Source organism: Anser anser (assembly GCF_964211835.1).
Source record: "Anser anser genome assembly, chromosome: 15".
NCBI classification, from domain to species: Eukaryota; Metazoa; Chordata; class Aves; order Anseriformes; family Anatidae; genus Anser; species Anser anser.
The window spans coordinates 4177168-4202850 of record NC_139736.1 but is presented as its reverse complement, the minus strand read 5'-3'; the positions used below and the strand labels follow the sequence as shown (position 1 = coordinate 4202850).

Below are 25683 nucleotides of genomic sequence, written 5' to 3'. Positions count from 1 at the left end.
TTTTTTCCCTAACCATTTTCCCCGAAGCCTGCATTAGGGGTGAATGTTTATGTAAAGTCTAGTGTTCCCTAGCGTTTTATTTTCAGGCCTTACGTAGATGAAATGCTTGTGGTCACTGTCACTGGTTCACCACATGAAGGAAGCCTAATAGCATGGGTGCTGTGTTGTCAGCGTGAGGAGCTTGTCCAGGAAACTTTTGAAATTCTGTCGTACTTAAAGCAAACAAACATTTCTAGCAACATTTTCTTTTTCATTACGTCGCTGTAGCAATGTGTGGCATGTGCACTCCTCCTCCTGCCCTTGGTCTCCAATGTATATATAGCGTGCGTTCAGTGAGCTCAGGCATGCAGCAGGGAGCCAGCAATCCGTTTGCTTTGACTTTCTCCTGCCTGCAATCTCACAAGGCAAGAATTGTTTCCGTGCAATTTCTGGAGCTTGGTGCGTGCATGTGTTCTTGGTTTTAAGACAGATATTCTCCCTGCCTTGCAAGGATCCTGGAGAAACGGGAATCCTTTTCCCACAAGGAATTCAGATGTACTCATACACAGTTACATCATGTTTTATACAATAGGTGAGGTTTATATGGCCTGGGACTGCAGGTTGGACCTGTCTGGAGCAGGTTATCGAGGACAGCTCTGCACTTCTGCAATCGAAGCCGGCTGCCTCCTGCCTGCAGGTGACCGAGAGCTTTTTGTGGACCGTTAATTCATTGCTCTGTAATCAGCTGGGAATTTCCAAGGTGATTAAAAGTGTTGCATCTTAGACACCTTTGGAAATAGCAGTTGTCTTCATTATGCTTTGTATGTTGAGTCTAACCGGTGCTTTCAGATTGATCTTTTTCTCATGATGGAAGTGTAAAGCCGTGGTAGTAATTGCTGTGCTTCTTTGATAGGAATCATGCGACATGGATCAAATAGTCTAATTCAGCTTAAATAACTTCAAATATATACAGTAATCTTAGTGAATGCGTGCTCGGTTCTGCTTGGGCTGCCCGTCTTGTCCTGCTTATCTTCTGGAGAAGTATAATTCTCATAGGCTTAAATCCTGCACTAATGTGCCTCGGTTTCTAAATAGGACTACCTGATACAGTTTGCATTTATCCTCCTTGGTAGGAAAGAGGTTAATTAAGGGAACAATTAGAAAAGCTCATTAAAACTGCATCCAGCTTTAGAGTAATGAAAAGCAGCTCTCTGTGACATGGTTCAGAAGTGAGGCTGTCCCGAGTTCCCGTTGACACTGCTCCCCGGTGTCGGTGCGTGTAGGCTGACCTGGGGCAGTGTCTCCGGCTGCACCGAGGCTGTCCCTGCTGGTATTTCTGCGGTTGTTGTAACAGGGACTCGAACAATAACGCTAATCCCAGGCACCTTCTTTCCCCTGAGGGAGGGGAGGAGTTGTGCAGGAATCCGCGCTCTGCGTTTCACATCACATTTCCATTTCTCGCGTCCCAGGTTTTTACAGCACTGAAAGCATGCAGGCACTTGGGACCAGCTACCCCCACGCTGGCTGCGCTGGCAGCAGGAGCTAGCACAGCCCAGGCTGCAGAAGCCGCCTGAAACCATGCCCACCCTCACGTATATCCACTCTCTGCTTTTTGTGGGACTGGTTCTTACAAAAGGGCCACGTACGTGCTGGCCAGCAAGATGTTAAAGCTAGCTGCATGGCCTGGGTTCTGCTCCAGTGGGCCGGGAGGGCTGTCTTTCTAAAAACGAAATCCCAGCAGCCAACAAATTGTTTGCCTGCGGAGCCAGCCCAGCCCAGCCTCCTGGTTTCTCTCCCTCGTTCCAGTGCGGGTAAATCACGTGGCTGAACCCGATAGCTCCGGGGAGGGCTCCCAAGGAGACGCTGTGCGAGACGGGCCTCTTCGGCACACGTCTGCTGGGTCGGCTTAGACTTCATAGTTAGCTTGATTTAGGATTTAGGAAAACCAAAAGTTAGCTTTGTGAAGATCGCCCGTGCTCCCGGACTGGTGGCACTGGCCTGGGTGCAGTTATCTAACGTTACAGCATCAGGAAATAAAGTAGAGTTGAGGAGCTGGATGCGTGACCTGGAGGCAGTGACGGGAGGAGATGCATGGCCTCGTGTTACTCGGCTCCTCTGAAGAGCAAAACGTGGTGGCGGTGGGACAGGGCTCCTTGCTGGTGTGCACTGCGGTGCGCGGCTGGCCTCGGCCGTGCTGCGGAGCTGCCGCAGGGCAGCTGGACCTGTTGGGATTGCGCTGAGTGCTGTTACACGAGGGCTGGGCTGTCCTGGGCTCGGTTAGAAGGGCTAGGTAAACATGGCCAGGCTGCATGGCCAGCAGCGGTGTTCTTATTTAATGCACTAACGAGCACAGGACCTCTGAAGGGAATGAAATGCAGGGCAAGCTCCTGCTGTACGTGGCAGCGCCACTGCGATTCCATGCTGCCGGATGCTGAGCCAGCTCCCTCGAGATGAGATGGGAGATGAGGAGGAGCTTCCCTTGCCAGAATGATAATTTTGCTCTTTTCACAGCAGGTTTCTGAACGTTACCTTACAGCAGAACTAGATTGTGAGGCACCAAGAGCAGGAAAGTATGTTTTTAGAGCAGCAATAAAATGTTTCCCTGTATTTCTCTCGATAGCAGAGGTGAGATGAGGCAGTCGCAAACACTGACTTACTTGCCTACCACCTGGCTCCGTTACCTGCAGGATTCAATAATGCCCTGGTTAAAGGGATTGTGTTCAGCCGTGCTCATGGTGCTAGAACAACACTGCCCACGTCCCTTCATTTCCTTCTATAGGCGAGGTGCTGGAAGCCAGCACAATCGCTGTGCTCTGCTGGCCTTTCCCACGGTGAAACCTGGTTTTTATTTCCTGCTTCTTTAACCTTAGTATCAGTGAAATGATCCCTGGAAAGCTTGTATTGATTGCACATTATTGTCTAATTAAAGTGCAATAAGTAGAACTGCAGAACACTCGCTTTTACAGCCCCGTGCCTATTGTAGACACTATAAATTAGAAAGCTTTCTGTTCAAATACGGAAAATGTCAGTGCTTATTTCCTTTTGAATTTCACAGCATCTCTTGAAGGCTACACGTGTAGATGTGTGATTATTTTCTTTTTCTAAGTAACAATTGGAAAGAAATGTTTTTATAAAAGAAATGAAACCCTATAGACTTGTAGGGGCCCTGTTCTGACCCTCTTAGTTATAATCTACACTGTCTAAAAGAGGCACTTGTAAATAAATGTGGTTTTTTTAATAGGAAACCTGCTAGATGATGTTTTAGCATCATGTGCAGAGATATAAATGGGTATTAGTTTTACAGCGTGTAGAGGCCGGTCTCTAAATGGTGCTGTCTGGTCTTACCTGGAGGCTGTTTGGGCTGTCTGGTCTTCATGGCTTTTTTGTGCAGTGTTACTCGTGGCCTGATACTTACTAGTAACTCGTACCTTCCTGAGTTATGTGCAAGGAGCTAATAAAAGATAAATTCTAGACCTTGATAAAGCAGGAACCCAACAGTTTGTCTTTGTAGTTCTACGTCATGCTTAGTCATTGATGGAATACATGGCCTTGGGGAAATCATTTAGCCTACCCAAGCCTTCAGCTTGCATCTGAAATCCCTGTGATGTATATGCAGTGATTTGTGAATGATGAACAATTCCTGCCCAGGACTCTGGGCAGAAAGACGCTATAGCAGATGGTGGATTTTTATGCTATGAATGTGTTAATGATTCAGTAGTGGCATATAAAAACATTTAAACTGTTTAGCATCATGTGTGACAGTGACTTTCCCTTTCTTTCCCGTACAGGTGTACTTTTCGATTCCCTAGCACGGTTATAAAGATCCAGTTCACATCTTTATACCATAAAGAGGAAGTAAAAGAAGAAGCCTCATCGCCTCCCCTTCGGCCACTTTACCCTCAAATATCGCCTCTGAAGATCCACATCCCGGAGCCGGATCTCCGGAGCGTGGTCAGTCCCCTCCCGTCCCCCACAGGCACTATCAGGTAAGACGTTACCCGTCCGCTGTCACCCTCCTGAAGTTCTCATCTTTCTGTGCGCGTTCTGGAAACTCCATCTCTGTTCTGACACCGGCCTTTATCAGCCTTGTGTTCTTTATCTGCTATACTTGATGCGTGAAATGTCCTATTAAAAATAACTTGTTAAATATCTGATGTTCAGAATGACGGAAGACGGTTAAAATTTTGTTGCCTAAATGCAGGGCGCAGGGGTTTTGTTTAAGAGCTCGAAGGGCGGGGGCTGGCCTCAAGTGTAGTTTCACAGCGTGGAGCTGTTTATCTTCGGCAGAGGAATTAGAGAGATCTATCAAGAACCACCTATATACGCGGAGAAAAGAAAGCAGGCAAATATTGTTAGGACTGCCTATTTTATTTTTATCTCAATAACATTCTGTTGTTGCTGGGTGGTGCCGGTGTTATCTGGAGCTAGGGACGAGGGTGGCCATTGGCATGTGGTTTCGTGGGAATAGAAGGAAACGGGGAGGATGCTGACCGTGTACCGAGGGGCTGTAGCGATTTGAATGGACGTCTGTGCGAGTATCCTGTTTTGTAAGCTATCCGATTCAAGAATGTGCAGTAGACATAAGCTGAACATCAAGTTACTGTCTTGACTGCTTTCCCTCCTCCTTTCTCAGCGAAGAGTTGATGTTACAGCTTTGCAGTGATCTCTTTTAACATTAAAGTTGTTACTTAAAGCATAATAAAGTAGTAATAATTAGTTAATAAAGTAATAATCAGTAGCTGATGGTATAGGGCGATGTATTACAGCTTTAAAAAGTGCAGACCCCAGAATAACGAGAGTGTACCTGGTAACAGTAATAGCTGCCGGTTTGTTTTCGTGTCCATAGATTTGTAAAACGTTGTAATAAACAAACATATTCTGTCAGTTAGTGCTAATTCGGTGAGTAGTATTCAAATCGACATGGCTGAGAATGACTTGAGGGTCACAATGAAGCCCGTTTGGTTTTGCATAGGGCTGGAGGCCCTTGCTTGTTTGGGTTTTTCCCCCCTCTTGCAGAGCTGCACAGATGTGCAGTGCAGATATGCTAGAAAGAGGGGGCTGGAGGTAGCTGCGGTTTCAGCCCTCTGTTCAGGCACTGCTTTTAGTTTATATTTAACCTTCTCTTTTTAGATGAAGCTTGTTGCTGGGAGGGGAGGGGGATGGTTTCTTTGCCAACATATGGTATTTAGTTTCCATTCAGTCATCCTGCGCAGAGCAGCGCACTGTGGTTTATGTTACTAACGGAGGCTGTATCTTTTGACTCTGGCATATGCCTGCAACTGATATTTGACTCCCCGAGAATGTTTCTTTTGCATAAGGAGAAAGTGGAAATAGTGGTGTTGAATTGTGCTCGGCCCCTAACGGGGTGTTTACTAAAGATGATTAATGAGTGCATCCGTTTGTCTCGAGCAGAAGCGAACCCAGCAGAGTCTTCAGAAAACCTCAAAAGACATCTGAGGTTTCACTTGCCAAATCCCTTTCGTTTCTGAGTTCCTCTTCCAGAGGAGGGGCTGACACGTTTGTAAACATCCCTGCTCAGCCCCTTCAACCTCCCTCTCTGCCTCTGCGGGGTCTTGCAGCTCTCGCATCCTGCGGGGCCGTGATCTGGGACACGGTCTGGGTGTTTTTCTCTGAGAAGGGGAATGTTGCTCTTCGGGAGCGTGTCGATGTGCACTCTGGCTCTCTGTCTTGGTGTCTTTCTATCAGCACACGAGGCTGGCACGGTGTCCTCAGCCCGTTCCCCAGGGCAGGGCTGCAGGGGGCTGGGGCTGGGACCCTCACCCCGTTCCCCCGGCTGTCTCAGGAGGCGTTTTCACAGGCTCTGCTCTCGTCCTCCTCCTCCTCCTCCTCCTCCCTCTCCCCCTTTCCAGTATTTACTTTCCTAATTTGGTTCGTTTGCCTCGCTCCTCCCTGATTGGCCCATGGAAAATTAGTGCACTTTGGAAATCCTTGGCCGGGTGAAATTTCCTTTTTGGAAAGCGGCTCCCGGCCTCCTCTTCCTGCCTCCACCCCGCAGCAGGCCGCAGGCCGGGGCCTTACCTGCGCTCCCCGCACCCGGACACCCCTTGGTCCCAGAACCAGCCCTGCCCTCCTGCCCCCAGCCCTGCTCTGCCTCCCCGTTCACATTGCAGCTTGCTTCCCTGCAGGTTCCCCCCCCCCGCAAGCTGCTGGGTTTCTTTCCAGCCTATTTATTTTCCCTCCGCGAAGTGCACCGCCTAGAGAAGGAATGAGCTTTAGTTAAACAAAAGCAAACCTGCCACCCTCAGCAGCTTTGCAAAGCAACATCCCTGCTTACTCCCAGGGAGAAGTGTTTCCACTGTTTTCTTAGTTAGGTGTTTTATCTCCAGGAGGGGCTGTTTTGCAGATGTTTTCAATGCTGTTGCACAGCTTTAAGGGGAAATGTTGGCCGGCAGCATGCTTTGTGAGGCTTACACACAGGCAATAACTTATTTCTTCCTGCTTTGAGTTCAAAAATCCTTTAAAAAAAATCAGACTTCCACAGTCTGAAACGAAAAGGCCACTGTGGTTGCAAGAAACTAGTAGAAGCTGCCTGTCCATATTGCACGTGATAAGAAAGGGCAGAGTAGCACCTGGATTCAAGCACAAATCTCTTTTCAGTAGACTCAAGGCACTGAAAAGCTGTCTGAAAGCCACATGTAGTTTGGCTAAATTCAGCACTGCCCGTTGGGAGACATCTGATGTTCACAATCGATTTCAGGAGTTACGGGACTGGCTTTCAGTATGTGGCTTTAAGGTTCTGCAGTTGCATCTGGAGCATCCTCTTTTGGTGACGCTCTTACTGATGACTTAAGTTCCTCACCTGTGTTACAAACCCCCTTAACTTTGCCTGGTTTTGCTGTAAATCCGTAATACCTACATGGATGTGTCTCCATGTGTGTTGTAATCCAGTCTTCAGAGTGGCTTGTGCTTGGATTACAAACAGATCCACAGAGACAAGGTATGATGCTGGAGCTTTTTCCTGGTCTTGAAGCAATGCTGAGTTTTAAGTTCAGATTTACAGTGTTTAGTTGCCTTTTTTTTTTTTTTTTTTTTAATCTTCCAGTTGGTGTTAGTGACCCTGTAGTGGTAGCTTAACTCTGAAGTTGAGCTTACACTCTGAACAGCAGCATCTCTCTGAAGTACTGCCCTTCAGGGTTATTGGTTTGGTGTTTGAGGGTATTTCTGAAAACTAATTTCTCTGTATGTGCTTCCCTGTTCTAAATAGTAGTAATGTTCACACTAAAACTAAATAAATAAATAAATGCTGCAATAAAGAAATTCAGAATGCTGCAGTGTGGAGGTCAGTATCAGTATTCACGTTTTCCAGCAGTTACTTCTGGCTTATCTCTGCCCCAGAATGACTGTGGGCTTGAACACTGTCTTGGACTTTTTCGCTGAAAGGGGATGGGAATGTAGCTCACACATGCGGTCTTTATCAGTAAATAAAAATAAAAAATCTTTGACATGTAGGAGGAAGAGCCCTTAGAGCCCTGTGAGAACTTCTTGGGAAGCATCTGGTGAGGTTCAGTGCTAATAGTTAAACTGGTCCGCATTTGTGTGGGGGCCTAAACTTATATTTAAGAGAATTTTTAGCACTCAGTATGCCTGCCCATGTTCAGTCATTGCTAGAATAGTCAATACCTAGTTTGCAGTGAAATTAATGAGATGAATAAATGAAAGATCAGCTGACATCCTTCTTCACTCTTGTTTTATAGTTTTGATTAGCAAAACAGAAGACGTGAGCTGAACTGTTATAGTTCCAGAAGCTATAAATTTTTCAACCTTATTTGCTTCCCTGCCCCCCTACACACACACTCCCTTTATTTTCACAAGGCAAAATGAGCTCAGTAACATGCTGCATGCCCTGATTGTGGGTTATTCAGAGGCCTGCATTTCAGGAACTGCAGTTATGTTGGTTAAGTCACCAATGGGTTTTGTGGCCTTTAACAGGTCATTTAAATTCATTGGCTGCTTTTTATGCATGTAGAGCGTAATAAGTACTTTCCAAGACTGTGTAGTAGATAAATTATGGATTGGGCTTTTATTCTGTAAAGAATCATGGAAGTGTAAGTTGGCAGGGGGTGGTGTGTATGTATGTATTCTTACGAGCCATGTTATATTAGATGTGTAAGTGCTGGATATGCTTTGCTTCAGACTTGGCTTGCTAACGAGGGAGTGCTTTTTTCTAGGATCTAGGACAGCCATACAACACCGTTTCAGAACTCTTGGGTCTTAATATGAACTTGCATGTTTCTAAAGGTATGCAGTGGGAAGTTGAGTGAACCCTGACTTCAGTGGTTGCATGCACTCAGTGGGACAGGATGCATAAATATTGCATGTTCCAATTCATTCAGGCTTTCCTTGTTCCTATAGCATGATTAGCCACTTAACTGAAAAGCCAGTGAAGAGCTCGAAGGCAGGATTTTTGCAGGCTCTTTTGCATTGTCTCGGTCATCCATTACTTCCTGCATTTGGGCAGAATACATAGCCCTGGTAACTCCCACAATTGGACAGAATGGTGATCGTTCTTAATCGCCCTTGTCTCCAAACCACAAGCCAAGTAGTGTGATGCATATACATCACATAAGAAATGCAGCGATCTCTACCAGGCTCGGGGGTTCCTACGCATGTTTATGTCAGATAATGGGCCATGTGCTAGCGGAGATGCGCCAAGCCATGTGCTGGAGGAAAGGTTGCAGATGTCACCAGCTACACGAGCACTTCCTCTTCCCTTCACTTCCCCTGATCAGCGCTGGTGTAAAACGCTCACTGAATCCACAGTCAGAGTGAGCTCACTTCCTTTCTAAGAGGGGAACCGCTGGAGCGCAGACAAGTAAAAACAATTTGAACTTTTGTGGATAGCTAACTTTCTCTCGCTGTGGCTTGTTCAACAGCTTTGCGTTTTTTTCAGCATTAAGCAGGCAGAGTAGCTCTCATATTTCCCTTTTCACATCAAAATCCAGCGTGGTTTGGCAATCTCACCACTTGTGATTGTTTCTGAAACCTGTCTGAAACGTGCAACGTGCAAGGGCTTGCCTTTCTTTGAGTTATGTTTTTGGGGCTAGGCTGGGGAAGGAGACAGTGGCGGAGGATTCGCACCCATTACTTCTGATTGGTGTATCGTGGAAATGCTTGTTTCGCAAGCTGAAGTGCTGTACTTTGACCTGGTTCTTGCTTATTGCACATGGAGAGAGGAAAAAAAGTCCCTGTATCTTTTGGTATCCCATGTTGTAGGCACTTGAAACGGAGTATAGGAGTAGTCTGAGATTTGTGGCGTTTCTCTAGCACAGTCCTTGTGTGCAGGGAAACACACCTCCAATTAGAAAAGATCCTGTTAAGAAATGAGGATTCTCCCTTTGTACTGAATTGGGGCTTAAAAAAAAAAAAAAAACCTGCTCAGACAGGAATCTTTGTATTGGCAGTGTTGCCAAGGTGGTTTCTTATCACTGCTATGTCTTTGTACCTGCCTCAGAAATGTGCGTTTAGGCATTTTTCAAAGGCACTGCTCATGTGAGTACCGTATCCCAAACCACAAGAGGTTTTTTTTTCTTCTCTTTAGCGATGCGGGTTCCAAGTCAGGTGAACAATTTTATGTGGAATCCCGGGTAATCTTTCCTCTTTGCCATTAGGGAGGGAAAGTGCTTTATCCATACACCTGGCTTAAATTAAGCTTCCATAGCTTGAGCCCTACAGATATCTTTCTTGCAGAAAAGAATGGAATTAAGTAACAGCAGTTTTCCTGCATTCCCCTACTGCCTGTCCTTCTGGGGAAATTGGCACTGGAATTTGGGAGTGTTCCTGTTCCCAGCTTGCTCACAGACTTATAATATGACCATAAATAAATCATTTAAGCACTTGTTGCTCCCCCGCCCAAAGTCTGTAAAATGTGGTTGGATTGAGAGAGTCTGGAGATCTTTACATAAGACCCACTGCGTGTGTTCAGGCAACGGATCCATCTAGCCTGGTATTCTGCTTCAGACAGGTGTCTTTGGGGTAATTTACAAACACAGAAAATATTACACAGTAATGCTAACTGGTGTTCAGTCTGCCTCCACCATTTTCATGGTTCAAGGACTGCCTTGGAGCAGTGACTTCTTGACTTTGTGTCTCATAAAGCCCCTGATGATTCCCTGTCTTCCTCCTTTTCCCACAAACTTTTATAATGGTCTTTTGTGTTCACATAAACTTAACATCAGCCCCGTCTTACAGCATGTTGTTCCACGGTTTGACTACAAACATAGAAGGACTTCCTCTTCGTTTGGACCCGCTGTTAGTTTCATTTCACGTTCACCAGCACTTCACTTAGAAGAAGCTGGGAGTTGTACGCCTTCTGTTGGCTCTGTTTTTGTAAGCTGTCTCCTTGCACCTCAGCTTTCTGTCTTCAACTATTTGTCTTCTGTGTGGAATCCATTCCCTGCCTCTGATCATCCCAGTTACCCCAGTCAGTACCTTCTCTGATCCTGCTGTGGTAATGGTGGTGTGATGTTTTTGTTTTGTTTTGTTTTTTTAATGAGATGAGACAGAACAACATCCCGCATCCTCTGTGTGGATGCACCATGCGCACAGTGGTACATCCTATTTTTGCACTCTGATTCTTTAGTTAAAACAAACTGATTTGGAGCATTCCAGCAGAAATGCAGTAAGTTGTACATCTTCACCAATAGTTGGCATTTAAAGTCTTTTTAGTTGTTTAAAAAGTGCTGTGAACTTACAAGGCTGGATTCTTGTTGGCAGGAGTCAAAAGTGAATCATGATGCTACAAGATCTGTTACGTTCTTAATAGCCAGAAGTAAGCCCTGTGTTTATGCCATTCTGCCTGTTACACGGGCGAGTGTGTTGCAGACAGTGCTTTCAGCCCTCGTCTTCTTGGCCTTACAACCAAAGAAGGGTTAAGCATTAAATGGAAAACACGCTGCAACGGGCTGTTGTGATTCAGCACGTGGTCACAGTCTGGTCCTAAAGCTGAGTCTCGGCGTGATGTTTGAGGAACTGTGTCTCAGTGGCTGCCTGCAGTAAGTGTTTCAAGTCGAGATGCTGAATCCTCGGTGGATGTTGAAGATCTCTGGGACGTGGGGCGTTAACCGTGGTGTCATGGGGTTAAGGCTGTGGGCAACTGCAGCTGGTTTGCTTTTGTGCTGTGTGTCTTTCAATGGCATAAAATGCATGCTTCCTCTCCACAGAGTGCCCTCTTCCAAACGGACAAGTTTAATGCAAATTAGCTTAGATTGCTTGTAAGCTAAGGAGTGTTCTCATGGACGGTAAGCATGGATCACAGCAGTTCGTTCAGGTGGCTGAGGGCTGGGTGAAATTGCATACCTAGCCGTAGCTTTGCTCAGTAAACATTTATAGCCTTAAAATGGATCGCATTCTCTCTTCAAGCATTGAGGGGATGTCAATATCCAGCAAGTTGTAGCCACTATCCCCACATTTGATTGTGTATTATAGCACAAGCAGGTGTTTGGAGGAAAAAGTCTTTGTTTCTTAATATTTCTTAATAAGGGGGGGGAGTGCATGCAGCGTCCCTGGCCAGCCCCTGCTCTGGGTGGTGAGGAGAATTCCAGGAACTCCAGGAAACTGATGTCACTGCATTGTGTTTGCTTGTTTTCTTTAAACTCCACTAATGTTTAATTTTAACTTAACCCTCGGGAGGGTATTTTTAGTAAAACCGTTTCTTCACTCCTCCTGTTCTGCGTTTGGGGGGGAACAGATTGTGTCACCTTGTTTTTTCCCCTAGTCAGCTCTCTCTCCCTTCCTCTTAAGAGCTCTCCGATGATTGACGGAGAGCTTGAACACTCAGCAGCGTGTTACCCTGTCTATTTGCTTGGAGTGGCTAAAAGATCGTGTTGTTTGTTCTGCACCCGTGTCTCTTGACCTGATGATTGATCCAGGCTGAAAGGAGGCAGGTCCACCTGGATGGAAGTGCAGCATTCTGGTGAAAGTCCAGTACTTCTCCCAAATCTTCAGATACTGCTCTGGCTGTCCCGAGGGACAACTGCTTCCTTAGGGGACTATCAGGCTCTTCAGCAGCTATCTGCTTTTCAAAGAGTTAACAGCTCTTTAGGTTGGAGGGGCTTTGTCAGCACTCTTAATAGAATCACAGCCCTGCAAGGGGAGGGGTTTTGGTTGTTTGTTTATGTATTTATTTATTCAAAGCAAGAAAGTTATACTTAAAGCTCATGATAAGCTCCAACAGTTCAAATCTGAACAGTAAAAATGGGGCTACTTCATCTTCCTTCTTGAAGAGTTACATCAATTCCTGTGTCTGAACTGCATGGGACGATTTTTGAAGCCATAATAGTTTAAAATAAAAGAGGGGAGGTGAGGAGGACAGAAATATAGCTCTGAAGTGTTTTTTTTACTGGTAAACTGCTGTTTTCAATATCCGTGACCTAAGTTTTGGGTGCTGTTTATATAGATTGTTTTTCATGTATTTCTGCAAATGAAGAATCAGCAAACTGTTTCATGCTGTTCCATTCCTAGTCTGTGTGTTACAATAATTGCTCACGTGCCAAATTCTAAGATAAAAAGAATTGCCATGTTTTTGATTTGTCATTGTTTCATGTATGAAAATTACTTTAATTTGTAATTATCTACACGTTTTAAGAAGTGTGTATAGGGAAAAGCTGTTGAAAAATGACAGCAAAATAATTAAATTCACACCAGCTCTGCATGTGAATACTAAGACATCAAGAGCGTCTTCTGTGGTGTGGTGTTACCGCTTCCAAAGTGGGCTCAAAGTGTGGAATAACAAACTTGGATTAATTTTTCTGCACAGACAGGTCTTTTTGAAAGACTAGGTGAGAAACGCCTTTATCTCTTGCAAAGACGGATTTCTGTATGGGCTCACTGACACTATTTACCTTACACCTCCTGAAAGCTTCACCTCCTGCCATGCTTCTGAACAGCAGCACCCACTGACACAAAGGACCATCAGCGGGTGCTGGAAACGATACCAAGCCCTGTGCAGTGGTTTGTACGGCTCACCCCATATGCCAGACGGGTGAGCTCGGGTTTCCTATTGCAGGGGTTTGTTGTGGCTGGATTATTTTTGTTGCCTTATTTCTCACCCAGCATCCCCCTTCGATCCTGTCATTCCCTTTTTAAAAGAAAACAGTCTTGGTTGGTGTGGGCTCGGCACCGCAGCCGTTTGCAGAGGTGTCACAGTGACAGGAGATGCTGCACTTCTCAGTTTACGGGGTGGACTGCTAGGAAACGGTCATTCTTTGCCCTGTCACATTGCTTGTGCACAGGAGGTGTTACCCACTGAGCAAACAAGGGTTGTCTCACCGTTTCCTCTCTGTCTGCATGTCTGTGTGTGGGGAAGGCTGGTTGGCCAGCCACCTTAGTGAGGAAGGGACCATGTTTTGTGTTTCCCGTGCAGCGCTTAGCACGGTGTGGGTATCGCTGCCTTTATTTGTGTCAGCGTTAGCACTGCTGTTGGGCATTTTTCTGGTAAGAGGATTGTTTATGCCAGTTCTACTGAATGCTGGCTCCAGCTGTGGGCTTCATTTTGCATCTTGTCATACAATTTGAACCGCTTGTTTTGCTACGTTAATCTTCTGTGTATTGTTTTGCTTTCTTGCTCATTGTTTCTCAGCTCTTACGCAGAAGACGTATGTAATCCCGGGATTTGGCTATACGTCGTGCCACTCTGGCTTTGCACCCCTCCCAGCAGAATGGAGGAGAGATGGAAGAGAGGAACTTCAGGTCTTAAATTTCCCAGCCTCATCCTTCTCCTCCTGTCCTTTGTGCCCTGCCAATCAAGGATGTGTGATCCCTAGACAAGTCTTTCTGATTAGTTCTCATCTTGTAGCACTCACTTCTGTGTGCCTAAGTGGTGCTGCAAATTACGACGACCTTTTATTTGTTTGTAGGTTTTCATCAGCTTTAGCGTGGTTTTCCTGCGCCGTAGTTGTTCCTGTAATGCCATCTCGTGGTCGTCCTAGGACTCAGATGTCTCTTCCCCGTGCTAGCCCAAGCTGATGAGATGAGCTGCCTTCTGTAGCAGAGATTGCAGCTCCCTTTTGTTAGCTGCATTTGTGTGCTTGGTGAATCAAGGCAATACCTGTCTCTAGCTATGTAGCACTAATCACAGTATTTTGTCTGATGTTCTGAAGTTCATGTTTTCTGTTAAACAGGGACCTCGTGGCAGATGCCTACACTGGGTGCTTTAACTGTCCTACAGTAAAAATACGTAGCCCCTATCTATTAGAAAAATTGGGTAACGATCACCTGCATCGTAAAGAGAGTGGTGGTATTTTCTCACAAGTTACTTGGTTAGATATTCATCTCAAATTCAGTGTATATTTTTCTCAGTCCCATGTATAGAGAAGCTGTTCAATGCTTTGAGACTGTTTTCTTGTGGTCATGGGAAGGGGGAGGTGGTGTCAGGATTTGTATTCTCTGATTGTTTCTGATTATTTGTATTTATTTCCCATCTTTCCGTGCTTTGGATAAGCCACAAAGGCAAAAATAAATTCAGGGCATATACAATTCTCAGCAACTTGGGAGCTTTCCTGTACCTTAGGAAGTAAGAACCATGTGTCTTGTTAATAAATAAGGTAATATTTTTTTTTTTCCTTTTTGCCTTTCCAGTGTTCCCAACTCTTGCCCAGCCAGTCCACGTGGTGCTGGATCCTCAGGATATCGTTTTGTTCACAACATTACCTCGGATCTGCAGCTGGCAGCAGAGTATGCTGCAAAAGCAGCATCAGAACAGCAGGCAGATGCATCTGGCGGGGACAGCCCAAAGGTTCAGAGAAACATTACTTACCCAACAGTGCTCACTGGGAGGCTTATTAAGACCTGGTAGTTTATTGCCAGTGCTGAATGCACTTAAATGAGTCTAAGAATACCCTGGCCATAAGGGCGCTGTGTGCAATATCCTCCAGGGTTTTAAGACCATGCCTTCAAACCAGCGTCTTGTTTGTGGTAGATGATGAATCTGTTGCTTAGCTGCCCGAAATGTATTCAAGTCATTCAATAACAGGGTTAAGCAAGAATAATTTGTCTTGCTTGTTTGATAAATCAAGAACCCATAAAGAAACAGAGCATTAGAATTCAGTTTTGTTTTCTCCTTTTAATTAATGGTATTTTGCAAAACGCAGTTGAGGAAAAGGGAAACAGGAAGAAACTAGATCCTTGTCATGAGAAATCTGTAGTCAGACTTTAAAACAAACACAAACACCTGTCAAGCAAGCGTTAAATGAGGAGAGTTGCAATGAAATTTAGATTAAAAAAATAACTGAGTTACTATGATAAAACTTAATTTTGGTGAGCTGATCTTCAGATCAAAGTTAAAGGTCTAGATTCAAAACCACCTGATTTGAGATTGGGTGGAGAAGCACAACACTAGATGACTTCTTTTTGTGGGTTGAATTCTCCCTTGAGACAAGAAGGGCTGTTCTTGATGGAATAGTATGAAGGGCTGGGAATATGAGATCTGTAAAACAAATTGAAGTTCCTAGAATGAAACAAGTCTTGCTGGAGACTGAAGGGACAGGATCAAGTTTCATGTTGGGCTTGTGGCTGGAAGAGAGCTGGTAGCGTGCTTGCATGAAACTTTCTAACAAAGTTTTAGTTGTAATTGGGCAGAATTCAAGGCTTTAGTTTCATGAACCCTGAAAGCACTGAATGTGCTCTATACCCTGTAACTCTTTGCTTCCAATTGCTTGTCCTTGTTCTATCCCTTGTGCTGATATAAGCACATGTGGAAAATTCAGTGGAGAATGGAGGCAGATTAAAGTTAGCATTTTTGTCTGTGTTTGATGGTGGGGATGTTGGGGGGGAGAAGATCATTTAATCTGTTCTAAGTTCTGTTTGTGCACAAATGCTTGTGCTAAACTGGGAGGTGGCAGTCCAAAGCAGGAGTGAAAGGGAAGAGGAGGGCTTTTTTAACTTGAGTTGTTGGTGAACTTTAGCGTAGGAAGTAACTAAACTTTTGTGTTTTTTTTTTTTCCTTAGGATGAGTCCAAGCCACCCTACTCTTACGCTCAGCTAATTGTGCAGGCTATCTCTTCAGCACAGGACAGGCAATTAACACTAAGTGGGATCTATGCCCACATTACCAAGCATTATCCATATTATAGAACTGCTGACAAAGGCTGGCAGGTAAGTTTTTGATATGACAAGCTTTTAAACTACTTTGACAGGTCTTATCTACTTTATAATACATTTATTAAAAATTTGGAGCACTGAGAATAGAGCTGCTTTGACTATTCCCAGAATTAATTTGTTTAACATAAGCTAACTAGTTTGTTTGTGGGTGATTAGTTTTTTGAAATACTTTATAGGGCAGTGTAGTGTTACCAGTGGGCAGTTTTCTGAAACTCTTCTAATTCCATAGTCATCTGTCTTTCATATTTGTTTATTTTTTATTTTTCCACATCCTTCCTATGGGTAACTCCCCTGCCCATATACTTGCCTGAATTTTGCATAATCCTGCACATTGTCTTTCTTTGGAGTAGTCTGTCCGAGCAGATGTCCAACCTAAAACTGAGATTGTATTTTGAAATCCTAATATTGCCTTTAATCATCACAGGTGTATTCTTTTCCCAGTTTATCTACTGCATTGTCGAAGTCAGTTTCCAAGTTTTGAATCTCAGAATGGGAACTTGAGGAAACTTGAATCTGTGCCTTCCATGTGGTATTAAAGGAAATCTGACCAGCTTCACTGGAGGGTTTGGATGTAGCTAACACATGCTAAATCAGACTAAAGTGATCACTTGAGGGCTGTTTTCAAAGTCTCAGAAATTTCAGCTCCACCTGCTTTCAGACTTTTTCTTGGCATCACACCTCTGAAATGGGTGTTGTCATTTGAATATAATACACCAATGCAGCTGAAGAGTTCCTTGCAACTGCTGATTTCATTGTGTTCAACTGGCAGGAGCAGTATGGCTTGGTGCACTTTGAGTACAATTGGAATAAATACATTCTGCCTTCCTGGCTTTTCCCTGCAGTTCTAATTAACTGTGGAATTCATTTCCTGCCTTAACCTGCTCAGCAGAGTTGTGCTTTGTGAACCAGTTGCTGCATCCTGCTTCAAAGATAGCTGCGTTTCAGTGGAGGGTGAAGCTGCGTTTTTATTTTCCCTAACACAGTATATAGGCTTTACTTCTGAAGAACTTGTTTAAGGCTGCTACAAAAGCTCTTCTTTTGTTTTGAAAGTGGAAGAGGAATGAGTTGGTGCATACCTGGGCTTGCTGAGCCTTTCCCCTGGCCCAGCAGACAGTGCTGCGCCCAGTCAGAGGTGGGCTTTTTCAGTGGAGAAGCTGATTAGTCTTGTCAACATCTGAAGAGCCTTACGGTGCTAGACTAGTGCCACATAAATAATGGATTCTTCTCGGAGCTAGATGTTTGAGGGCATGTTGGCTGGCTTGCATTGTGATTACCACGAGATGCAGTGTCCTTTAGGGCATGTTTGGGCACCCCAGTGATCGTTTGCAGGTAAGCAGTTAGCACAGGCTCAGACAGCTTTTTCCGCTTGCCTAGAACAAAGCCTGTCTTGAGAGAGTTCTGATGTGGTTTGCACTGCTTTTCCCCTGCCTCAGAAAAAGCTCTGCTTTCATTCTTTTCCATAGAAAAGCTACCATATTCCAGGACTCCAGGTGTATTTAAGTGATTGTACAGTACCAAGCAAACACATCTTTCTGCGTGGTTAGTAGAAGCTGTGTCTCACTAATTTCCCCAGATTTTCTCATGCACTTCTCCTGTGACTTTGGAGCCCTGTGAGCTGAGTGACTTGTTTCTGTCTTCAACACCGATTCTGGCAGTGTGGATTTTATTTTTCCAAGCTGTGCAGCGAAAGCCGTCCGTCTTTGTTACATGTTTCCTCATGGCAAAATAATCATCTTGTTCCTCTGCTTCCTGCAGAATTCCATTCGGCACAACCTCTCCTTGAACCGTTACTTTATTAAAGTCCCACGCTCCCAGGAGGAGCCTGGAAAGGGCTCCTTTTGGCGAATTGACCCTGCCTCTGAAGCCAAGCTAGTAGAGCAAGCATTTAGAAAACGAAGGCAAAGAGGAGTGTCCTGCTTCCGAACACCTTTTGGGCCTCTCTCCTCCAGGTAACTTCACCTTTCTCTAATCTCTGTGCCAAACTCCTTACAAAGAAAACAAACAAAAACTTCATCTGAAGTACAGTGAGCATGCTTCTGTTTATAGTTTTTGAGTGGTTATATAGGTTAGGTAGTCCCAAGGCATAATCGGAAAATTGTTCCGACTTCTTAAGTGTTTACAAAAAAAAAAAAAGCCAGAACCAAACTAAAAATGCATCAAATACCATATCTGTTTTGGCATCATTTCAAAGAAATTCAAAACGTTTATCAGTGAAGTAAATGTTTTCAGATGCCAGCCTTTCATTTCAGGAAAGCTGTGTTTATATGTGGATTAGATCACAGTGGGAATACTTTTTTGTGTTATTTAAAGCACCCTCCTATAGGGAACATCACATTGATCGTCAGCATGAGCAGCGAAACAGTGAGGGGGGGTGTTCTGTATTAACTGCTCCAGTCAGCAGAGCATCTGCAAAGAGGAGCTGCATGCAGTGACAGCCTTCTGAGCCCTGTAGCTGTGGGACCAGGACTTGCCATATAACCCTAGCTGGAGCAGTTTCATGTAGCATTCCTCCCACACCTCACTTCCTTTCTGTCTTTTAAAATGGGGGAAAAGCAGGAGGAGAGATTTTTTTTTGGCTGATCAGCTTCTCTATGTTTGTCATTAAAGAACTGTTGGATTCCTTATGCATTCAGTGGCCACGTGGGACCAGAGGTGGGAACCAAGTGGTTGGGTGAGGGAGGCAACAGGGAGAAGGGATAGCAACTGCTTTGCAAGCATATGTGGGGCCAGACACTTGCATCTACACTGTATCTTTCTTCCTCAAACACTGACAAACATCCTTTGAGAATGCCCTGAAATTATAAAAACTGATCTGAGCATGAGGCACTTTTAGCATCTCCATCAGCCATGTGAGTCTTAAAATGAAATGCTAACCATGCTCTGAAGGGTCCAGTTTCCTTCAGCAGGAAATAACGTGACTGTATGTGGTGCTAGAGGGTTTTGGGGATCACCGTGTACTCTTCCCAGCAAGACTACAGTGGGTAATGTGGAAGAATGGCTCTCCTTCTCCCTAGAGGATCCTCTGCTGAAGATAATGCTCGGTCTCTGCTGCTGTCTTGTGGTTGAAATACATCTACACCTGCCAATTCTACGTTCTGGTGTTTCAGGAGCGCTCCTGCCTCCCCTACTCACCCTGGCCTGCTGTCCCCTCACTCTAGTGGCCTACAGACTCCAGAGTGCCTGTCACGGGAGGGCTCGCCCATTCCACACGATCACGACTTTGGGTCAAAGTTAGCTTCAGTTCCAGAGTATCGGTATTCACAGAGTGCACCTGGTGAGTAGCTCTTGTTTCACAGCAAGTGACTGTGCCATTGCACTGAGTGCAGTGCTGGGGACACTGCAGGGATGCTCCTACTAGTCTGCTACAGGAGGATCTAGGTCTCTTTTCTGGCTTAGTTGTTAGACACTGATGATGCATGTGCAACTTCAGATCATTTTTCTAACTAGTCTTTGTATTAAAGGGCAGGAGATAAAGGAATGTGTGGACACACACGAGCTAACCTTAAGCTAGGTGTCTCTAAGGAACTGACAGCGGAGTAGCCTTGATAGTGTGTAGCTCACTCATTAATTTGCCAGGCTTGATAAGATCGTTTTGTCTATGCAGAGCTCCATGGTTCTTTGGCCTTGGTAATTTGTTAAGCCTTGGTAAGTACCTGCTTGTCAGTTGTGCTGTAACTGGCCCGATGTATAGGGTGTTCCTGTTGAAGTGGGAAGGCAAAGCTCATAATGTAAAGCCTCATGTTTTGGGGCGTATCGTGGTGTTTGTTCACAAAAATGTGCTGGGATGGCAAGTACTTTTTTTATGTTAGTACATAGAAGATTGAAGGTGGCATTTTTGAAGCCTTACTTTGTTTTTTAACCTACCCCCACACCTTGCTGATGTTGGAGGATTGAGTACTGAAGATTTAGAAGTGCATAACCAAAATGAGTGGAGGCCCTTTTTTGCCTCTCCTGTTAATGTGTGCTTCTCTTTTCTGTTTAGGATCTCCGGTCAGTGCCCAGCCGGTGATTATGGCTGTTCCTCCCCGGCCATCTACTCTGGTGGCAAAACCAGTTGCGTACATGCCTGCATCAATAGTGACTTCTCAGCAGCCTTCGTGTCATGCAATTCATGTAGTTCAGCAAGCTCCCACTGTTACAATGGTCCGAGTTGTGACCTCCTCTGCAAACTCTGCAAATGGATACATCCTCACAAATCAGGGCACAGCAGGAGGAGCTCATGAAGCTGCAGGAGCGGTGTTGGACTTAGCTGGTGACCACCGAGGTAGCTTTTCACCTCCCTTGCTACTTCACTGATAAGTCTTGAGCTCTCTTGGAGTGGGGGGGAGTCAAACAGCTGTTTCACTCAGTGGGTGCTTAGCCCTTGATAAAAGATGCTTCCCTTGATAAAACTTAAAAACAAATAAGAGTTCATCCAGTTGTGTGTGGCACCAGCAGCAAAACTGGTTACTTTGAGTGATGATATACGGGCAGTGGTGCAAAGGTCCCTTCTCTAAGGGAAAGAAGAAATGACAGAGACCTTCCCCTACAGCAGTAGCAGGACCATTGGCATTTTTAGTTCATCGCTGGTTGTCCTGCTTGAATTTCATTCACATTCTCTAGAAATTCCTGTCTGGATCCCATTCATGTTGTTGAAGCACTAACAGTTGCAGCTGCCCGTCACCTGCTCCTTTCTCTCACTCACCAGTTCTTGCTGCCTGTCATTTGTTCTTTCTCTACTTGTCCATTTTATTTACGCTTTTATTTCCCTCTGTTTTTCCTTCCTACTCTCCAAGCTTTCCTTGCTTCTTTTCCTCTTGCCTCCAATCATCCTGCCTGCAAATCTCAGCTCAGTGCTTGTGTTCCATCCAACTCCACTCCCATTGTCTTCTGATGTTAACATGGAAGAAGTCTTCTCTTCCTACAGGATTAATGAGTTTGTGCTTCCTGCCTACCTTTTCTGCTTTGAGACCACAGAGCCCCTGGAAGATGAGAGTGGCTCTCTGCTCACGCATGCCCAGCAGGAGGCTGTCCTGCAGCTGTTCCATACCTGCTGAACTGAACCTTTTTACTTGTCCTGGGAAGTGAGATAGGCAGCAGAATGCTCTAAGTTATTTCTCTGCAGGATTTCTGCCCTATTTATTTATTCATTATTTTTAGTTAGTTTGTCCTTTATTATTTATTCCCTTCTGGTTTCTTCCCATACCTCCATAGCTGGCAAAAGCTTGTGACTGTGCAGAGACCTTGTAAATCAACCTACGTGCAGGCCTGACAGCAGGCTGTTGCAGACAATGCCTGGGGCTTTGTTTGAGATCTTAAATGGCTTCTGCTGCTGTGTGGTGTCAGAGTCAGGCCAATTGGCTTGCAGTTGTGAATATCTCGTAGCTTACTTTTGTAGTGGCTGCTGTCCATATCACAGCTGTAATGTACAAATAAGGGAGTTGGTGTCCGTTTAGGATGAAGGGTCAAATTTATGGTCTTTATTTTCAGCTGGGTGGCTTATGTTGTAATAAAAAATGTTCTTAATATACATAGAGTGTATGTACAGAATTCAGAAATTCATCCCTAGGCTTCTGATATGCTTCAAAATAAGCATTTCAGAGGGACTAATATTCTCTATTCTTATGTCCCTGGTTGCAGTGTTCTTCCTCTAATGAGCAGGGTGAGTGAATTGTTACCTTCTCAGAGCTGACTACACTGTATGAATCAGCCCACAGAAAATGTGTGTTTAGAGCCTGATCCTGCCTAAAGTGTTCTGGGCAGTTTTCACAGGGCTCTAGGAATCCTCTGAGCTCCTTGGAGCCCAAATATCTTACTTTTGTGACTAAGCTGCCTTAGCCTGAGAAGCAATGCTTTCCACTCCCACTCTGTAAACCTTGTAAGACACATCAAAGGCAAGTGACTTTATGGTGCTGAGGTATTCGCACATCTGTAAGCCTGGGGTAGGTATTACTGCTAAAACATTAATGAGAAGAAAGCCTGCTCCCAAACCAGCAGGGTGGTAATGGTGGTTGTCTGTTTTTCTCTCCAAGCAGGCATGGATGAAAAGCCAACGATCGCGTTTGCCACAATACCCACAGCCAGCCGTGTTATTCAGACAGTTGCCAGTCAAATGGCACAGGTTCCAGGACAGACAGTCACGATCCTTCAGCAGGCAGCTCCAGTGGCCATCGGACAGCATCAACTCCCCGTGCGGGCAGTCACCCAGAACGGGAAACATGCTGTCCCCACCAACAGCATCACGGGCAGTGCTTACGGTAGGCTTTGTTTTGATTGCTCTCTGAGCTTTGCAGTTCAGTTGTAAAGTTGTGAGGTCTTTCTCTTCTTAGCTATGCAAGTTATTCTGCGTGTTCAATTCCAGTGGTTATAAATTGTGCAATTTCTGTGGCTGTAAATGTCAGTGGTAGATACCCCTCTGCCCACCAGTTTGCTCAGTTCTCCTTGATGGGAAAGTTTTGCTATCTACCATTGTTGCTGAAAAGTCTGGTCTCTCTCCTTGTCCTTGGCTCTGCATGTATTACTGCTTATACCTTTGGGGGTTACTTGTTGAAAGCATTCTTGATTCTTGCGTTGAGTCTGCTTTATCATTTGTTTTCCTCTGACAAACAGCATTTGCTTTCAGCATGCTAAATAATGAAATTTCAGTGGTGCTCTTTAGATCTTGTGAAATATGACTCCATAGAGTATTAAGAAAATAACATACTTTCCCATCTTAAAGTCTTAGAGCCTGAGAGAAATAAGATCTATTTCATCAGGTGAATGAATGTAGGATTGTTTATATACAGGATGTGTTGTAGTCATTTGTCAACCCCGATTTTTAAAATCTCATACTAGCTATGTCTTGGCAGCCTCTTCTTATGCTTGCTCAGCACCTCAGGTTTGTGCAGTTAAGGATGATGACTGGGGGTGGTAATATCCCAGCTTCTTACTGCCCTTCTCAGTGAGATGCTAAGTACCTCTGCTGTCCCAGGCTGGTGCTTACAGGGTGCTTGAAATGAAGGACATTGAGGTTTTGATGGTATTCTTAAAGCAAAGTAGGAGCCTTTCTACAGATTTTTCTGATACTTGTATTTGCATTATCACCTGGCTTGCACTTTGAATTGCAAGAATCTTACTGGAGCAATGAAAAATTGATAGTAATAAGGTTTTTATGCATCAAAGATATTTAATAAATCAAATAGGTGCAGTTGCTATTACCCTACAGTAGTATTTGTCTAATATAGAATCTGTTTTTTTACATTTATGTTAAGACACTCTAATCTTACCAAGTTTTTTGTAGCTCTCTCTTAACATTGAAAGTATTCCAGGTGCATCCAAGTTGGGTGGTTTTCTTTTTGTCTTTTCTTTGTGATAGGTAGTGAATTTTCTAGTTGACAAAATGGAGCCTGAGTCTCTTGACTCTTCTGTATGAAGTTAACTTCTATTCAACTGCAAGGTTTAGGTTCTTTATCAGTCATTAAATAGTAATTGGTGACTGCCCTCACCCTTACTCTGTTTCTTTCCTTCATCCCCTTGATACTGTATAGCCTCCTTCCCATGCCTTGGTAGAAGTTGCTGGGCTTTGAGGGCCTTTGTTCTGTTTCCACTGTTTGTTTATCTTAGGACTTCTTTTTTGATGCAGTTAGCAGCGAGCACACCATTAATGTTTTGTCATTCCATCCTCTGCAAATCGGTCTGGAGGGCAGAGGATGTGCTGTCTCCTGAGTCCCCTTTGGCTGCTTCTCCTATTGATACAGAGTCCAAAAACTGCATGTGTTTTGTTTTTCAAGCGGTGTTGTGTGCCAAAGCCAATGTGTAAGCACATTCTTTGTCTGGAACTAGGAATAGTAGACATTTTTACTCAGGGTTGTTACTTAAACCTTCTTTATTTTCTCACCACTTCTATTAATGGGAGGGTGAGAGGGTTTTTGTCAGTACTAAAATACAAGATTGGGAGCCAGAAATTCTTAAATTTGGATTCCAGTTCTGATGGAAACCTGTTTGATTGTCTGGGGTAATCTTTCTGCCCCTTTTACAAGTAAGATGTCAATATAGTCAATATTTGGATTGTAATCTAGTGTCCCAACAGACTGGCTGTTCCTACTGTGCAAGCTCTTCCCCAGGTTGCCTTTTTCTTTTTTGGCAGTCTCGGGAGGGGGGGGCGGCTAAAGAGGGCCCTCTAAAACAAAGGTGCAGCACAAAGCTGTAGCTTGCAAAAAGCTAATTGTAGGTGGTGAGAGGACTACCTCTCCAAGAGGCATGCTGCAGTTTTAGCAGAGGATTGGTTCTCCTTATCTGGAGATGAACGCTCAGCTGGCAGTGCCTTGTTTGACAGTGGATAGAAAGAATGGAGTTCTCCTTTGAAAGAGAACAATTTGCCAGTTTGGTAAATTTGGACAAAGCTAAGATTGCTGTGGGCCTTACAAAATGGATTTGAACACTACAGTTGAGTCCGTGCCCAGGTGTTGCATTTGACTGTGGTGTTTTCTTGTTTTCTGGAATGGCGAACACGTGTGTTACTTGTCACATTAATTCTCTTTTCTTTCTTTTGTCCTTCTTGCCAGCTCTTACAAATCCATTGCAGCTTCTTGCAGCCCAGGCCAGCTCGTCCACTCCTGTTGTAGTCAGCCGGGTATGTGAGACAGGGACCGAAGAGACAGCAGCAGCCTCCCGCAGTCAAGACAGCAGTGAACCTGAAGTCAAAAGACCCCGGATAGAAGAGTCCAGTGGAGCGGTCCCAGCCCAAACTGGAGTCATCACATCTACAGTGCCACAAGGACAGGCAACCAGTGAATGAAGAACCGGTGGGAGGAGCTGGAGTGGTGCGGGGTGGGCATGGGATGGCAGCAGCCCCTAAAGCAGCTTTCAAAGAAAACAAACCACAACTGTAACAGCTCTAAACATAGCAAATAAAGAGCTCTTTTTAAAGTCAGATTTTTATAAATGGGAGGCCAACAGTTGTTAGAATCACAAGGTGCCAAAAAGAAAAGAATGGAAAACCCCTCCCAAGAACCCATACCTGGAACTCTGTTCTGTCTTTACATATGGGATACTTTTCCTTTTTTCTTCCTTTTTTTTAAAAGATTCAAAAAAATACAGACAACTGATTGTATGACTGCTGGGATTTTTTTAAACTGTCTTTTCCCCTTTTGGCTCCAAGGGGATGGTATTTGCAGTTCAGCATCTAGAGGAATGTAACACAAATACAGTCTGCTCCCTGGAAAGAAAACTCCTCATTTTCTATGCCTTAATACTGCGCTTCTCAGAGCTTTGAAACATAGGACCATTTTAAAAAGGCCAGCTAAGGCAATCAAATACTGAAAGATGGGTGCAGTATCTCACAATAACAGCATTAAAGAAACATGGTACCAAGCTTAAAGAAAAAGGCAAATGATCCTTTTTTTCTAAAACAGAAAAATTCTGAGTATGAATGAATGTTTATTTATGTGGGGATTCAGGAGGAAGAGTTAAAGGGCTCAACCACCTGGATTTCCAGATGCAATTTCTCTCCATTCCCTCTGAGGGAGAATAAGATGACAGAGGAACTGTGTTAATTTGGTTCCTGTAAAGATATTAAAGGGTTTTGTACCTTCAGTGATTTCTTACAATGATTCATCACTTGTTCTGGAC

General features: G+C 44.5%; 1 protein-coding gene across 3 annotated transcripts in view; it reads left to right on the top strand.

The window, feature by feature from the left end:
• FOXK1 (forkhead box K1) overlaps nucleotides 1-25168 on the top strand; it is a 50847-nt gene extending 25679 nt beyond the window's left edge. For 2 of the 3 annotated variants that reach the window (XM_083800723.1, XM_083800721.1), the window contains exons 2-9: nucleotides 3768-3965; nucleotides 14575-14731; nucleotides 15943-16089; nucleotides 17851-18044; nucleotides 19203-19369; nucleotides 20078-20359; nucleotides 22107-22331; nucleotides 24618-25168. In XM_083800723.1, coding sequence (XP_083656849.1) covers nucleotides 3768-3965; nucleotides 14575-14731; nucleotides 15943-16089; nucleotides 17851-18044; nucleotides 19203-19369; nucleotides 20078-20359; nucleotides 22107-22331; nucleotides 24618-24850 — 1603 coding nt within the window. In that variant the 3' untranslated portion in view covers nucleotides 24851-25168. The remainder of the gene's footprint in view (nucleotides 1-3767; nucleotides 3966-14574; nucleotides 14732-15942; nucleotides 16090-17850; nucleotides 18045-19202; nucleotides 19370-20077; nucleotides 20360-22106; nucleotides 22332-24617) is intronic. The other variant, XM_083800722.1, reaches the window with a different exon arrangement.
• The last annotated feature ends 515 nt before the right edge of the window (nucleotides 25169-25683 follow it).